This window comes from Equus przewalskii, chromosome 22 (assembly GCF_037783145.1).
Source record: "Equus przewalskii isolate Varuska chromosome 22, EquPr2, whole genome shotgun sequence".
Lineage (NCBI taxonomy): Eukaryota > Metazoa > Chordata > Mammalia > Perissodactyla > Equidae > Equus > Equus przewalskii.
The window spans coordinates 12,028,998-12,046,768 of NC_091852.1; the positions used below are offsets into that span (position 1 = coordinate 12,028,998).

Here is a 17,771-nt window from a genome sequence, read left to right on the forward strand (position 1 = left end):
TCCTTTACATGCATGCACCGCTAACAATATAGTTTAGTTCTACCAACTTCATGTAAAGAGAATCACAGCATATGCCGCCTTTGATCTTATTTCTTTCACTTGATATTGTTTTTAAAAATTCATCCATATTGTTGCTGGTAGCTCCAGTTCATTCAATTTTATTGCTTTACAGTTTTCCCACTGTATGAATACACATAATTCATTTAATTTTTAACTCAGTGGACACTTGGGCTGTTTTCAGTTGGTGCTAATGCAAGTAAAGCACAAGCAGTCTGCAGCAGCAGTTATTCTAGTGCACAAACTGGGGCGGGGACGGGGGTTGCTGGGTGACAGGGCGTTTACACACCTTCAGCTGACGGCCAATGCTAAATGCTTTCCAAAGGAGTTGTGTTGATTTCAATTCCTATTGTACTCCAGGTCTACGATACCGGGGAAGATCAGACTTTATTTTTTGTTAATCTGATTGGAGTGTAGTGGCATTTCATACTGGCTTTAATTCATTTTTCTCTGATTTCTAAGGAGATGAGATACTTTTCCATGTTTACTGGCTGTTCGGATTTCGTTTTTTATGAGTTTTAAGTCAACTGTTCTTACTTTGAATTCTTCTCTATTTTCAAATAACGTACTTATGTGACTTCATGACTAAATTTTAGACATTATCTGTTAACTTCCTACTTTAAATATGAGTTTAGTTCATTTACACTCTTTCCTATGTCCACTCCTCTCAGTAAAGTTGTATCACCATTAGTTTCTCCACTGGTCATGACCTCTTCAACTTGTAGTGATATACTTAAAAATCCATATTGTTTATCAACTATAAATACTCTCAACACCCAGCTCTGTAAAATGAGGACATTCATGCCTTTTTCCTTCCTTTCCACCTCCTGCCTACCTTCCAAACTTAGCTTTTACATTGTCAAAGTCGATATTTATATTCTGTTTTACGTGCAGTTAAGTTTTCTGTTATTTGAGAGACGGTACAGAGCAGTGTTTAAGAGGACAGGGAGAAAGCCTGAGCTCAGTCTGATCCAGCCCTACGTTAGGTACAGCTGGGCAAGTTCCCTGTCTGAGCTCCCTTTTCTGAAAGGTGGGAACGGTATTAGCACTTGCCTCATAAGGCTACTTGGAGGATTAAATGAGTTAATATATGCAAAACATTTAGACCATTATACATAGTAAGTACATACTATGACTAATATATACTAGTACATACTAAGTATAGTGTAGGTTAGTTGTTATTATATGAGAGGTGACAATAAAAGCTGTCAACCAAGACAGTAGTTCCACTATTATGACTGAATTAAAATTGCCCATCACAGACTTACACTGCACCTCTGTGCACACAGAAAGTATCCCTCCTCCTGTACTGTTTCAGTGCCTGCCACAGACTTTGTGTAGGGTGACCACACATCCCAAGTTGCCATGGACTGTTCCAGTTTATACCTGTTGTCCTGACGCCACAGCATTATAGTGCCTCCTTACACTATTAAGGAGTGTTCCGGTTTGGAAAATAAATTAGAAAGGTAGTCAGTCACCCACCCCTATGCCACTGAAAAGGGTGACTTCCACAGCGTCAAGTTTAAGTGGATTCTTCTCTTTTGCACACCAACACTAGTTAAAAAATCTGCCATAGTTCAGTTAGCTCCATTTTAATGGCAGTATAGCTTTTCCTCCTCTGGAGTGTGACTTCCTGCCCCCCCCCTTCCTCTCCCTCCTCTCTTCTGACTAAGACACAGAAAGTGCCTAATATATAGAAAGGACATGTGCTCAGGGTGTTTCTAAGCTCTCATCACACAATCAATGGAAGCCTCTCAAATCGAGACTAGTTGCGCTCTGCACTGAATTGAATCCAGTTGCCTGAATCGCCGATTGTCTTCCCTCTCGGTTTACTCCCCCATTTTGCTGGACTGTCTTCAAATAACTTCAAGAAAAGGTATAGTATAGTAAGTAAACTTTTCAAACTTCCTTATGTACAAAACATCTTATTCAGTCTCCAATTATGATTGACAGATTGGCTGGATATGAAAGCTTAGGTTGAAAATTATTTCCCTGCAAAACTTCGGAGGTATCTTTCCAACGGTATCCCATGGTAGCTGATGACGAATATGACAAAGTCGAATTTTTTTCTTTTTTGGGTGACCAATATTTTTCTGTCTGGAATTTATGCACCTTCTCAGTATTTTCAAATTTCACAGTGAGGGGTGTCTAGGTATATGAGTCTATTTTCATTCACCTTGCTCAAAACTTGGGTAGCTCTTTTCAATTTGAAGCCTGATGTTTATTTTCAGCCAGAGGGAATTTTCTAGCCTTCTCACAGTTCCCTTCCCTGCATTTTTTTGTGTCCTTTCTGGAATTTCTAACAGTAACATGTTGGATCTCCTAGATGCAGCCTATCATATCATTTCTGTCATATTTTCCATTCTATCTTCTTTATATACTGAGAAATTTACTTAATTCTCATTGAATTTATTTCAGCAATCATAATCTCCAAGAGATCTCTCTTGCCTTCTGACCATTCCCTTTTTTTTTTAAAGATTGGTACCTGAGCTAACATCGGTTGCCAATCTTTTTTTTCCCCTTCTTTTTCTCCCCAAAGCCGCCCAGTACATAGCTGTGTCTTCTAGTTGTAGGCCCTTCTGGCTCTGCTATGTGGGATGCTGCCTCAGCATTGCCTGATGAGCCACTAGTTTTACGCCCAGGGTTCAAACTGGCGAAATCCTGAGCTGCCAAAGTGGAGCATGCAAACTTAACCAATCGGCCACAGGGCCGGTCCCTGATTATTCCTTTTTCAATTAACATACTATTCTTATTTCACAGATGCTCTTTTTAAACCTCTCTAACGATACTAATTAGGGTTTTTTCCTAAATAATTTTTGTTTCCTAAGTTGTCCCTGGTCCTATGAGGATATGTTTTTACTCTTCTTTTTTTTCCTGTCATTCTGTAAGCTTTACTCAACTATCAGATGAATAATGGTTATTGTCTATTTAAGAACAAGAGTAGAAAGTTCCCTGGAAGTCAATGGTTGATGGCTTCCTTTATGCATGAAGAAGTGGGTAGTCAGTTATTATAATAGGATACTCCAAAATACTCTTCTCTAGGGTGCAGAAGTTCACACTAGCTGCCCTCTTCTCTCTAGTTTTTTTTTTTTTTTAAATGAAATTACCTCATTTCAGGAGAGTAAGAGTGGGGCTGGGAGTCAACTCTTCTAAACACGAACCTTCACTGTGCTCTCCCTATTTCAGTCACATTTTTAACTAACTCCACCCTCTTTCCTCCAAGCACATCTGAGTGTGCGGCTATTTCTGGAGGGGGAGTAGACTCCACTCAGCTGCAGGCAGTCCCCGTGTGGAGTCGAGGTCACGGTTTTCCTCTGTTCTACTGTTTCAGTTTCACACTCTTCCGTTTGTTTTTTGTCTTTCAAAATTATGTTGAGGGGTTCGCCCCATGGCTGAGTGATTGGGTTCACACGCCCCACTTCAGCAGCCCAGGGGCTCGCCACTTCGAATCCTGGGCGCGCACATGGCACCGCTCATCAGGCATCCCACATGCCACAACTAGAAGGACCCACAACTAAAAATACACAACTATGTACCGGGGGGCTGTGAGGAGAAAAAGGAAAACTAAAATCTTTAAAAAAAAAAATGAGGTCATATTTTCCTCTTATAAAAAGAGAGCTCAGCTAGAATTGTCAATTTTCGGACGTATAAAATAGGAGCACTGAATTAGCTAACTATCTTCACCCAGAACTCAATTTCTTTGAGTTTACCTTATGATCATTAAAATTCTCCCTACATCTAATATCCTATGGTTCTAAGGAAAGGAAAATGTATTACTGATGACGTACTTTGATTTTTCTTAGAGTTCAAACGTCCATCTCATGTTGGTCTAAGCTAAGGAACCATTCAAGGGTACATGATACGGTCGAGAGGGGAAAACAGCAAGCACCCTCATGCAAGCGGTCCAGTGTTGTAGGTAGGCTTCCACCAGATAACAACTACAGTTTGAAACACAATCTTCTCTATATCTCTAAAGTGATAACTTTGTACCTGTAATGCTTCTTGTTTTAAGCTAGTTTTCTCAGGCTCTTCTTGAACACTTTCTGAAGAATCATCGACCTCTTCGATTTCTGAGGAGGAAGGACTCTCTACTGTAACAGTCACAGGAAACTCTGATTGCTTAAAGAAAGAAGACATGCTTAAGAGATTCTATTAAGAGATAATATAAGCCAGACACCAAATATTAAAGGACATTTAACAAAAGTGATCTGAGGTGTCAACTCATTATAAATGTCTTTCACTGCTCCTTAGTCTAAAACAAGTAGTGACAAAGTAAAACGACAGTAACTTATTTTTTCTGTGTTACTATATAGAATTCTGTTGTACACGGTTAGGATTAATATTTGGAATTGCCAATATATTTTATTAAATTTCTCTCACACAAGCCAAGTGAGGAGCCAGAGTAAATACATTTTCTCAGATCGAGTTTACATTGTAGACAAGATATTTATTCTCTACCATCAGACACAAAGAGTCTGGAAGAAAATGTAGTTTTTAGGAGGAAAATCCATCAGTAGGGGACTCATAAAGAAGAATTAGAAAGTCAACAAATCTGAACTTCGAATAATTAACACTAGAATTTAAAAAAAATAAATCACGTACACATACACAACTAAAACTGACCCACTAAAAACCTCATCCTCTCATCATCCTTAAGCCAAAACTAGTGTAACAGTAACACACTTCTGCTGTCAAGTTTCACGGCCACTGGAATGTTGTTTAATATGATGTTGCCAAATATTTAAAAACCGACCTAGCCAGAACCCCATAAAAAGTCTACACATCAAAAAGAAGTGTGCTGGGATGACATAACTGCACAGACGACAAGCCACGAGACTATCATCTCGACCACAAGCAGCAAACCTCGCAGTAGAGGGAAGTCCCTATGATGGAATGAGGTGTGCACCCCTTCTCTGGGCTCGCAGGGGCAGTACTGACCCCCAGGGTGCTCTTCTCTCAATCTCAGTAGTGCTGCCTTTTACAGAGCAACTACACAGTCCCCCAGGACGGCCGACAGGGTTTGCTGGCTCCGAGACCCGGAGGCAGTACGATGGGGAATGTGTGTGGCCTTGGTGAGAGAGGGAGAAGAACTCCAAAAGAGCAAGGCTTTGGGATTTGTTGCTTCATTTTGGCTTTAGGATCTGGAACTTAGATATACAGCCAGCCCCTGAACAATATTTCTTGAAAACCTAAGGACATTCTTGAGTATGACAGCTCCGTGTGTTGGGTCAGAAATGGCAGACTGGAGAAACGGCTTTCTTGTTTATAGATGAAACCACAAGGCCCCCAGTATGTATCACACCCACGCAACTACACGGTGGCCCTGGGAGAGTGACCTGACAAGTTTATTTCAGGGAGGGAAATGTTTCTTGTAAGGCTCTGTTCAATTTAAAACCCAAAGAGAATGACCTTCCACCTTTCCCACTTCAACCCTCTATATATTATAAATATAACTACATACCTGCAAGTGATTATATACATCACGAGTTTTGATTAATGGAAAATCCCTAAAGAGATATCAACAAATTAAGTTATATTTTGATGTAAACAGATCACCAGTTAACCACACTTAATAAAACTCGTATTATGTACAATATCTATATAGAACTGTGTATAAAAATACGCAAGCTCAAAATAAGGACCCGGAAGGCTCTGTTATGGAGAAAATGGAAGAGAATCTGGCAGACTAGCTTTGTGTTAACTCTCTGAACTGCTGAGAGCACCTTCAGTTCCCGTGCTCAGGATGGCTGAAGTTTCTAGTCTAACTTCTTCAACTGGTGATATTAATTGTTCTCTAATTTACAACTCCTTGTGACCAGGATGGACTTGCGATTAATAAGTGTCTCAAGAAGAAGATATGAAACCACAAAGTTATAAAACTAATGTGCAAAAGTGGGGCCTCAGCACTATAGTTTATGCAATAAGAAGTCACATCACCATTCACAAAAAAGTACAGTAGTCAGCTGTCCAAAGGAGATTATACACATCAATTTAATGTGAGCAATTGAACAGATATTTTACATAGTATCTACTTCAAGTCCTATTTAAAATCAATTCTCTGTTTTCTTCAGCAATTGTTAATGTCCAATTTCTTGAATACTACCAAGTCAGTCATTTGAAAATAATCTATAGCAATCTAATTCACTTAGCAAGCCTAAAATTATAGTTCAACAATGTTAGAAGACTTTTAGACTTCTATGACAAAAATTACTATAAACAGCGATCCCCTGATAAGTAATCAGCTAAAACTAGTTCAATCTAGTTTGATTCACTACATCTGATTCACTAAAATGAGTTAAGCCAGTTGACAGATTAAATCTAATCCATACTTCTCATCCATTCTGCACTGAACCATTTCTCATGCCTAACATATCTTTTTCCCCATTTCTACATATCCAAATTCTTACTTCTGTGCTGCATGGCTTGGCTCCCACCTTTAATGAAACCTTTCTCACCTGCACAACTGGAAATAATTTTAGTCTACTCTTGACTGTTGTGACACCTAAGAAATAACTTGAAACTCCCAAATGACAATTTATTTTTTGTTTTTATTCCTTAAAGGATTCATTAGGCAGAAGCAATGTGTGAGTTACCTTTTTTCCTCTATAGAACCCACCAGAAATCTCCCACATAATAGAAGCTCCAAAACAAAGAATTCTGAATGACTAAAGATAAGGAATGAAAACACTCTACCTGTTCCTTCTCGCACGTTCTGCAGTACGCCATGGCAGGAAACCAGACACGCCAGGCGGGAGAGGCTCAGGAGCATATTCTTTACCAAGGGAGTGTTTTCTTCCATTACTTACAGGTTTCTTTGTAGCCAATCCTATGTTTGAGAAAGCATTAAAAGAAAAACTTAAGATGCACTAAAGGGCTACAGAGCAATTATCACAGGTGTACACTTTTTAAAGAATACAAATGGGCACTTGACAATGATGCCAAGTCCATTAAAAACAGGATGATTGGGGCTGGTCCCGTGGCCAAGTGCTTAAGTTCATGTGCTCTGCTTCAGCGGCCCAGGGTTTCGCTGGTTCAGATCCTGGGGACGGACACGGAACCACTCATCAAGCCACGGTGAGGCGGTATCCCACATGCCACAACGAGAAGGACCCACAACTAAAAATACCCAACTATGTACCGGGGGGCTTTGGGGAGAAAATGGAAAAATAAAATCTTAAAAAAAAAAACAGGACGATTTTGTAAAAATGTTTTTACATAGGCCAGCAAAGTTTAAAAACATAAGTTCTTTACAATAAGAAGTTATCATTTTAACTAAAATATAAGAGATGTGCAAAACATGCAAAAGTAAATAAAAAATATATCCCAAAGAAAGAAAAATTATATATGATACACTTCATGTATCATGCGGAAACATTCAGTTTATTACATCTCAGAATATCTTGGCATTTCTAAATCTCAAGGATAGAGAAACAGAGACACACCCAGGATGCCTGTCAAACAGAATCTTCTGAATTAGATCAAAATTTCAACTTAAGATTAATTTTTCTATGTAAAAAGGATCAAAGTTACAAGACTGAAAGTTGCTGGGTGGTAGATGAGTCAATGTTACCCTCTTATAAGTCTGTCAATCTTCACTGCTCATTTGACTTCATATAGAAAACACAAAAGAAACAAAATCCATTGGATAAAAGAGTAAAATGTGGAGACTTATCCTACATTTCAATACCAGAGAAGTAAGTATCTTTATATGAACTATTAGGGAGCAAAAGCTAGACCTACGTGTTAACACTTTATTTAGAACAAACCATATATTAAAATTCATATTTAAATACTTAATTTTCTCTATTACTGAAAACAATACAGGTTTGTTAAAATGGTTATATGTATCCTTCAAATCTATTTTCTATACAAGATCTGCTTTAGCAGCATTAGGATGGCATGTAAAATAATGTGTATGTGGTAATATAGAACAAGTATTTCATACAGTATAGCTTATTGTCACCACATGATCTTGTGTGATTTCTCTGCATAATTAACATGCCTCTTAAAATACGTAGGAGCTCGGTTCATCTTGTGCTATTTTGTTTTGTTTTTTAACTTAATTACCCTGAAACAAAGGATGTTCCTGTGTACATTGTTTGTATGTGTATACCTTCTCCTTTATTTTCAGAAACTAATACAAATATATTTGTAATTAAAACCAAAAGAATTTACACTTAAGAGATTAAAAAAATTCTATTGAAAGTTCCTATTGTCTTTTTACACATATAATTACAATATGAATGTGACACAATTCACATAGTTTTTAAACCTATACTCAGTTGGATCTGACTAGACAGCCAGACACTGATTTGGCTTACCTCTATGTCTCCAAACAACTGAGGCAAACACGAAAAAAGCCCAAAAATAAAATTACTCTCCAAACAGCTCAGTGAGCTCATAAACACAGTCACATTTCCACTTTGTTTAATCATGCTAAGAAAAAAACTTGTAATTGTTTTATTCTCATTCCATGATGCCATTAAATACCACCACCAGCTACCAAAACTACAGAATTCCTAATGTTATATATATATGTTTTATTTACATATATTTCTATTTCTAATATTACATCAAAATACCAACTTAGATACTTTTAAGAATGCTTTACACATGATATAGACTTTTAATAATAATATATAATTAGTGTGGTATCACAAATTTCAACTTCTTTGTATGTACTATTTGATTGACTACTAAAATATCACTGTTTTGAAATAAAAATTGGTAGACAAACTGCAGGCTTTCTTTTGATTTACTAAACACTCTTAACAACTACTATTTAATACATTATTGACCAAATAAACTGATTAATGGAGAATCAAAAATACACCTTTTAATAGTAAAAGAAGCTGCGTTTATGAAGACGTTTATAATAGCATTTTAAAAAGGTTACTTAGGGGCAGGCCCACGGCTGAGTGGTTAAGTCCACACACTCTGCTGTGGTGGCCCAGGGTTTCGCCGATTCAGATCCTGGGCACGGACATGGCACCGCTCAGCAGGCCATGCTGAGGCGGCATCCCACATGTCACGACTAGAAGGACCCCCAACTAAAAAAATACACAACCATGTACAGGAGGGCTTTGGGGAGAAAGAGGAAAAATAAGATCCTTAAAAAAAAAGATTACTTATTATTTAGGTTATTTCCAATTTTTCACCATTTAAAAAACTGACCAACTCAATAAAACCTTGTGAATGTATTAAAAAGTGTAAGTATGAATCATAAAATTTTAATTTAATATAAAGTGAAAAAAGAATAGCAAATTATATTTTAAAAATGTGGGATTATGTTTATAGACAATAGGAGGAGAAAATGAAAATGTAAACATTGCTTAATGGGATAATGGAATTAGAGGTGGTTTCTATTTTTATTTCCATTGTTATGCTAATATAACACCTTTATAAAACCTAAACAGAAATCTTTACACACCAATTGTGGTAAAATACACAAAACATAAAATTTACCATCTTAATCATTCTTAAGTGTGCAGTTCAGCGCTAGTAAGTCAAACAGAAATTTTCAAAAATTTCAGGTGGCATTTGAATAAAAGATTATTTGTTGTTAATTACTTGGTGATCTTAATGTATCTGGTATGTAACTAAAGTCACCACAAAACTTTTTCTGGGAAATTGGCAGATTACAAACATAAAAAATTTATTTTGTTTCCTTTATATTAGACCTTATGGTTTTACTATTTCAAAATTCAAATTTACTCACAAGAAAGGGTAAGTTTCATATTAGATTTGGTTGAATTAATTCCACTCTGCCATTCATTCTTATCACATACACAAAAAAGGCTATTTGTGACTAAAGATAATGCGCTCTAGAAAGTAAGATCTTGTTAGAAGTTAAGGTCTCATTAGAAACAATACAAAAATATCAGTAGAACTGGATTACACCAAATTTATATATTCAGGAGAATGTGAAACTTACGCTATTGGTAGTTTTATAAAGAAGATTTTTTAAAAATTACATTTGGTGACAAAATCATAGGCTTAATTTTTAAATTCTGGGCTAACTATTATGTGGAAAATTAAATACACATTATAGCAAACACTTCCATCTAGGGTCAATAGACTTGTTTGCCACAATCTTTTGTAAGATTACACATATTTATATATATTTAAGTTTTTTTAAATCATTGAAAGAAGCAAGCTGTTACGTGATTCAATAGCTTTAAGAATTTGCAAGAAAGAAGAGAACAAGGGGGAAAAACAGCACTGGAAAGAAACTTTCTTTAGCACAAAAAGATAATTCTTCATTTAAAAAAATCATCACTCCAAAGCACCACTGCTAAAACTATCAGCACAATGCACTCCCAATTTCAACTGGAAAGTATTAGAAGTAATCATCAACCAGAAAACATATTCAAAATAATGAGTTTCTAATGAAATACAAACAATAAATCCAGCTAATTAAAAAAATTGGAAATATTAGCATGTCCTTCTTCAAATTCATTATTTCTACTTTTTATAAATTCTCATAATCTGTATCAGAATAATTAGAGTCCTCCTAATATGCATGTAGTTAACGTTGGTTGTTACCATCAATTTCATACAATGAGAAGAGATTTTAATTTTAGCACACTGGAACACACAGGAGGTATAAATTCTAGTAGCATTACAAAGCCAAGATAGAAAGGGTTACCAATTCTAATAGTAGCTTTTCCTTTTCGACCACTGCCCAGAATTATAGTTCTCTTTTTCTGTCTAGCAGTTCTGAATGGTTCCTTCACTGACGGAGACGTTATCCACTGGTACTGGAAGAGGAATAATAAATACTCCATTTCAGTTACAAGTAACTTATGAGGGTCTGATCTTATTTGGAAATTAAGATATTTTAAGTTAATAAAGTGCTTGCAATCTGGATTTCTGGGACCTTATATTAAAGAATCACACAATATTTTCAAAAACAGAAAAGCCATTTGATTTGACTAAAAACTTAAGATGGCAGAAAAGTGCCTTGATAATTTTATTTTATTACAAAAAAGAAAACAAGCAATTAAAGAGAAATTCTTCCCAGAGAACTAAAACATGTTATACCTCTGACTTGGCACTCCTTCCATTCTGGAGAACTTTTTTGATAACTGCTTTCATCACAGAATGATCTAAAGTAAAATAAATTGAAATTATAGTAATTATTTCATAATAAGTGACTATTCCTATTTAAAAACAAAAGCTAACTAATCATTGTTTTCATAAAATTAAACATGAAATCCACATTATGTAATTATATACCTATCTCCCCCTTTGAGTATTCCAATTTCTTCCTCGAAAACCTAAGGTAAAAGTATGTCACCTCACATAGTGCCCCCACGGTGACTATTTTGGCAGCAGCAAAGATCAAATCTAAACACTCTGGATCTAAAGTGGCTTTGAATACCTTTGGATAGAAAGCAAAGAGTTGGGCACTGTCCGGACACTTAGACACCTACAGGGCCCCTAATACATCAGAGTCCTGATATTCCCTCAAAGCTGCTCCCATCCTCAGCCCCCTTCTCAGTAAGTGGTACCACCCAGTTGTACACATAATCATCCAGGACCTGTTTATTAATATTTCCTTCATACCCCACATCTATTCTATCTGCAAGTCTTGAGAACTACACCCTCAAAACACAACCGCAATTCAACCACTTTTCACCAGCTCCAACCTTCCACCCTAAGCTAAGCCATGGCCATCTTATTTGGACCACTGTGACAGTCTAACTGGTCTCCTTGTTTCCCTTCTTTAAGCCCCCACAAGACTATGGTCTATACCCGGGTCATCTTCTTGGAACACTATTCAGATCATGCCTTTTTCTAGCTCAAAACCCTCCCCTCATTTAGAATAATCCATGTCCTTACTTCGGCCTTCAAGACCTTACAAGATCAGGCCCCTGACTAGCTTCTTGACCTCACAGCAAACCATGCTCTCCCACACTCAGTGCTCCATGTTGGCCTCCTTGTCTTCCTTAAATACTCCAACCACCCTGCCACCTACGCGCCTGCATACTCATGGCTTCCTTGTCCTGGAATGTGCCTCCCTTAGATCTTCCACGGCTTGCTACTCTCATCAGTCAGGTCTCCACTCAAATGTCATTTCTCCAGTGAAGCTGCCCCCTGACAAACCTAATATAGTCCTACCTGCCCCTCTCAGTCTCCTTACTTTAAGGTATTTTTGTATTTCCTGCTATCTAAAATTACATTAGCTATCTGTTCACGCATTTCTATCTGAACTCCTCCACTAGAACATAAGCTCCATGAAGGCAAGACTGTCTATCTGCTTCACTGCTATATTCCCAGGGCCTAAACGCACGTCTGGCACACACCAAGTATTCAAAAATCACTTGTTAAACCGACAAATGAAAGGAATGCTCTTCCAAGAATTCAGAGGTTCCACAAGAAGGAAATAGTGTTCTTGGCAGAAGCAGGCTTACTATCTAGGTTCAGCTCCATTCAGAGTAGCAGCCAAGGACAATTTACAAGTATAATTCACTTTAATTAATAAATTATTTGCTGAAAACATAAGGGAAGTGCAAGACTGGAGAAGTATAAGATTAGGAAAGTAAACACATTAGGTTTTAAAAATGGTCAATACACCAATAAATCCTTCTTGTTTTGCTATTTGTTAATCTATAAAAAGAAAAAATGTGGTGACATACCAACAAGTGGATTTTTTCTTATATCCAGAACAACCAGAGTCCTATTGGTTTCAAGAGCCTTTAGTAAAGCTTTTGCTCCTTCGTTGGTGAGGCCACACTGCTGCAGGTCAAGTGCTTTTGATGAAAGACAAAATGTCATTTGCCAACTCAGTACCAATTAATATTTAGACAACCCTCACTTATGTGTGGAAGATTTCTGCACAAGATTAGTCATAGCAGGGTCTTAATCTTGGGTATTGAAAAAATAAAACCAGAAAAGTATATGCACACACATAATTCAAAATCCAATAAAAAACTCTCCTTGGAGCTATGATCATCCTGCCTTTAGAACCAATAAGCCACCTGACATATTTTACAATCACAGAGTTAAAGAATAACACTATAGGGGCCGGCCCAGTGGTGCAGTGGTTAAATGTGCACATTCCGCTTTGGTGGCCTGGGGTTTGCCGGTTGGAATCCCGGATGCAGACACGGCATCACTTGGCAAGCCATGCTGTGGTAGACGTCCCACATATAAAAGCAGAGGAAGATGGGCATGGATGGGCTCAGGGCCAGTCTTCCTCAAAAAAAAAAAAAAAAAGAATAACGCTATAAAATCTATGAGTGAAAAACATCACAAAACGAATCTCAGTTCATAATTAGCAAGGTTGCTAGTAGCAGTATAAACCTCATAGGTAAGGAATTGAGTAGAGCTAGAAATTGCACTGCATCCTTTTGATCATGATCCTGAACTCCAAGTCACTCTTGAAACTAGTTAGAAGGGGAAAATAGAATAGAAGAAACGTAATAATTGTTAGTTGTAGAACAAAAAAGACAAAAAAAGAAGTCTAAGAGGATGCAAATAGTAACAAATCCAAAGAATGCGTGAATAGAGAATATACCCTAAAAATCTCCCGTGAAAGAACGACGGTCAAGAACTCTCTTGGTCAAAGGCAGACAGAACAAATGACCATGAACACTCGCAGTTCTGAGGCTAAACAACCTACTCATTCACACCAAAGGGGCCATCATAACAGCACACGTGTAAAAAATATTACATAAGAGGAAACTATCAGATCAGACTTTTTTTTAACTGTTACATATACCATTATATTAAAATAACTGGAGTCTTTCAAAATTCCATGATACACAGTAAAAGAAGTCAGATATATGGATCTGACTGGATATGATATAACCCTTACAAACCCTTATCACAGAAGAATGGACACAGGATATAATTAACCAACCAGCCAAATTAATAAAAATAGCCAGTAAGTCTAACTAGTAAATCAAATGAATACAAATTAAAACAATAAAATGTGATTGTTCTCCTGTCAGATTAAGCCAAGATCATATAACAAGAGCCTTTAAACTGCACATACCCTTTTTTTTTTTTTAGAAACGAAGTTCATTTTTTTTTTTTTTTAAAGATTTTATTTTTTCCTTTTTCTCCCCAAAGCCCCCCGGTACATAGTTGTGTATTCTTCGTTGTGGGTTCCTCTAGTTGTGGCATGTGGGACGCTGCCTCAGCGTGGTCTGACGAGCAGTGCCACGTCCGCGCCCAGGATTCGAACCGACGAAACACTGGGCCGCCTGCAGCGGAGCGCGCGAACGTAACCACTCGGCCACGGGGCCAGCCCCTGCACATACCCTTTTGATCCATCAATTCCTTCTAAGAATTTAACCAACAGAAATAATTAGAGATATAGGCAGGGATGTGTATGAGAGTACTGTTTATAACTGAACAACTGGCAACAGCTTATATATCTAACAAGAATTAATAAGCTAAGTGTACTATGGCATAGTCATATAATGGAACTCTGAACAGTCACTAAAAACGATGTGGTAGGTATAAATTTATTGACTTGTTAAGATGCTCATACTATATTAAGTGAAAAAACGTATAGGGGCTGGCGCTATGGTGTAGTGGTTAAGCTTGGCAAGGTTTGCTTCGGCAGCCTGGGTTTGTGGGTTCTGTTCCCAGACACAGACCTACACCACTTGTCAGCTAAGCTGAGGTGGCGACCCACATATAAAGTAGAGGAAGACTGGCATGGATGTTAGCTTAGGGCTAATCTTCCTCAAGTAGAAAAAAAAAAGAGGAAGATTGGCAACAGATGTTAGCTCAGGGCCAATCTTCCTCTATCAAAAAAAAAAGTTATAAAATTTGGAGTAATCCCACTTGCATAAAAAGGGGAGAAGGCAGTTTTATTTTTTTGTAGTTTTACAGCTTTAAAAAAAATTGAGGTAACATTGGTTTATCATATTACATAAATTTCAAGTGTACATCCTTATATTTTGATTTCTGTATAGTCTACATTGTGCTCACCACCAAAAGTCTAGTTTCCATCTGTCACCCTACAACTGTCCCCCTTTACTTCTTTCACCCTCCCCCAAGTCCCATCACTCTCTGGTCATCACCAACTTGTTCTAGATTTAGAGTTCTTAAAAGTGACACAAGCCAGGGTTTGTGAGGGTGCAGGCCTCACATGCACTGTTAGAGTGGATCATAAATTGGCACGGCATTTCTGGACGGCAATTTGGCAAAATGTTTCAAATGTCTTAAAAATATGTCACACACAGTCATTCCACCTTTAGTAACTTATTCTACAGAAGCAATGCCAACGGACACACAAATGTATATATGAAGTGTTCACTACACATTGCTTCCCATAGGGAGCAGCACAAACTGCCTAAATCTAACTGCAAAGAATTGATTAAACTATTGCACATCAACGTAATGGAGTACTACACGATATTCATTGTGAAAAAAGCAGGGATATAAAACATAAGTACACTACGATTCCATTTTTGTAATCTCTAAGTGTACAAATATATTTATGGAAAAAAAAAAAGACTAAAAGTACATACCCTAAAAAGAACAGTGATTATGTCTAGGTATTAAGGTTACAGGTACTTTTGTTTTCTTGTTATTCTATATTTTTTTTACAAAGAATATTTATAACTCTTAGAAAAGTTTAAAAGCACAATAAAAGCAACTGGAAAAAAAAAGCCTTTTCAGAAAAATCCTATGACAACAGTATTGTGCCAGAAGTTAAGCATATTTAATATTAAAAAAATCAGTTTCGGAATTTACCTCTAAGCCATAAATCCTCACTAAGAGATTCTGCAAGAGCACTCGCACCGAGGTCCCCAATGAGAGTGTTGCAATTAAAAGTGATGCGCCTCAAGCCAGCCATACAGTCAAGATCAGGTCTCCGATAACGAAGACTCTCAGCCCAGGTTTCTTCATGCCTCCTCATGGTCTGATACTTCAAAGATTTAAAAGGATGAAATTAAGATGCTTGACTAGGAAACAGGACAAACCGACTGAGTATGCCTTATGATGTCAGAGATTACACACACACACAGGTATATACGCCAGGAGAGTCAACCTGAGAGACTAAACAGTCGATTCTGGTTAGGAGTCCAGTGACCCAGACTCTAGCCTCCCATGATGAGCTAGACTCTAGCCACTGGATGACCTGTTGCTGATTAGTTATGTAAACTCTGGACAACTCAATTACATTCTACGAATTTTATTTTCCTTATCTGTGAAGCCAGGGAATTGGTTCTAAATTCTCTCATTCTGTTCTCCAGTATCTCCAACACTTGATTGGACATCCCACAAGTATTTTTTCAACATGTATCTTACTAATAAACTATATAAATGAAGTTTTGTACAAATATTTTATGTACATTATAAACTACGCAGACATCTTTTGAATGATACAAAAATAAATACAGAGGTTCTAATATTTTTTTCTCCTAACCCAATGGATCTCAAATACTATTTAGGGCATGCACACCAATTTTAGAGGTTTAGAATATGCAAAGCCAGTTGGACATGTCTTAGGAAATTGATGGCTTGATTTTTAACCACAGATATTGTTTTAAAGACATATTCAGTTCTATTTATAAAATAAATTTTGGTAACAGGGAACACTGACTTTAAAAAGACAAAAATCTTACTGTATTCTTGAATGACAAAAGACTCAAAGTTCCTCTGACATTCTAAAAGGAAAATCATTAGCATCCTTTCTCTATTAACAATAACTTACAAAAACAACAAGTGGAAATAACAGCAAACACATAGATAGCGCTCATCATGCACCAGGCACTATTTTATACAAATTCATTCATGTAATCCTCATGAGACACAGAGGTTACCTAATTCGTCCATGGTCATGAGCTATGAAATGGGAGAGCTAAAATTTGAACCTAGGCCATTTGGCTTCAGAATCCATGCTCACGACCGTTTTCTAGACTGTTTTCAAGGGGTCAGTGCACTTGCTCTGAACAGGCCCTAAAGTACATTTTTCAGCTACGTGGACCATACAGTTTCTGTTGCAACCATTCAACTTGACTGGTGTAGGGTAAAAGCAGCTGTAGCTGCTATGTAAACAAGGGCACGGCTATGTACCAAAAAACTTCACTTACAAAAACAGGTGATAGGCTAGATTTGGCACACTAGCCATAATTTACCTATTCCTCATCTGTACCATCAAACTATTAAAAAGGCTTCATGTCAAATTATTAAGTAATTTTAGGTCTAAATATAGTAGTTATAACCACTGTAAAGTTATGGAAGCATCATTTTAAGAACTATATTTATAAAATGCTAATGTAGTAATTTCTATTAGTTTATAAATTATAGTAGTTAAAAATTTGTCATTTAAAGATTGTAATATCTAAAGTTTATTCACATTATCACAATGTTTTCAATAACTCAAAATTCATAAAAGTATTATTTATAATGTATTTTATATTAAATTTCTTATTTCTAAGATTAAGTGAACTACCTTTACTAAATGGTAGAACCCCAAACTGAAAACTGGTCATATTCTTTCAAGAAAACTAAAAATACAATCACATGTATCAAGACAAAAACAAATGCCATCTCAAATCAAACTATTAATGTGCTTCAATCACACATTACATTCTCATGAAAGTTTAAACAAAATCACCTTTAAGATCTTGGCCATGTGATCTGCTCCCTGCCATGTCAGATTACACCCCGTGAAGTTTACTGTCTTAAGAGTGATAGAGTTCTTTATACCTTGACAAATAACTAAAAGGGAAGAAAAACCACAC

General features: G+C 36.9%; 1 protein-coding gene across 9 annotated transcripts in view; it reads right to left on the minus strand.

Annotated features, from left to right (window-relative positions):
- The window catches only part of CEP78 (centrosomal protein 78), a 37,504-nt gene that overhangs the window by 14,943 nt on the left and 4,790 nt on the right, over nucleotides 1–17,771 (minus strand). For 4 of the 9 annotated variants that reach the window (XM_070590208.1, XM_070590206.1, XM_008537657.2 and 1 more), the window contains exons 4-11: nucleotides 17,645–17,748; nucleotides 15,775–15,949; nucleotides 12,699–12,812; nucleotides 11,101–11,165; nucleotides 10,706–10,817; nucleotides 6,751–6,883; nucleotides 5,519–5,564; nucleotides 4,048–4,176 (exon numbers count right to left, since the gene is read on the minus strand). In XM_070590208.1, the coding sequence (XP_070446309.1) occupies nucleotides 4,048–4,176; nucleotides 5,519–5,564; nucleotides 6,751–6,883; nucleotides 10,706–10,817; nucleotides 11,101–11,165; nucleotides 12,699–12,812; nucleotides 15,775–15,949; nucleotides 17,645–17,748 (878 nt within the window). The remainder of the gene's footprint in view (nucleotides 1–4,047; nucleotides 4,177–5,518; nucleotides 5,565–6,750; nucleotides 6,884–10,705; nucleotides 10,818–11,100; nucleotides 11,166–12,698; nucleotides 12,813–15,774; nucleotides 15,950–17,644; nucleotides 17,749–17,771) is intronic. The other 5 variants (XM_070590207.1, XM_008537661.2, XM_070590209.1 and 2 more) reach the window with 3 other exon arrangements.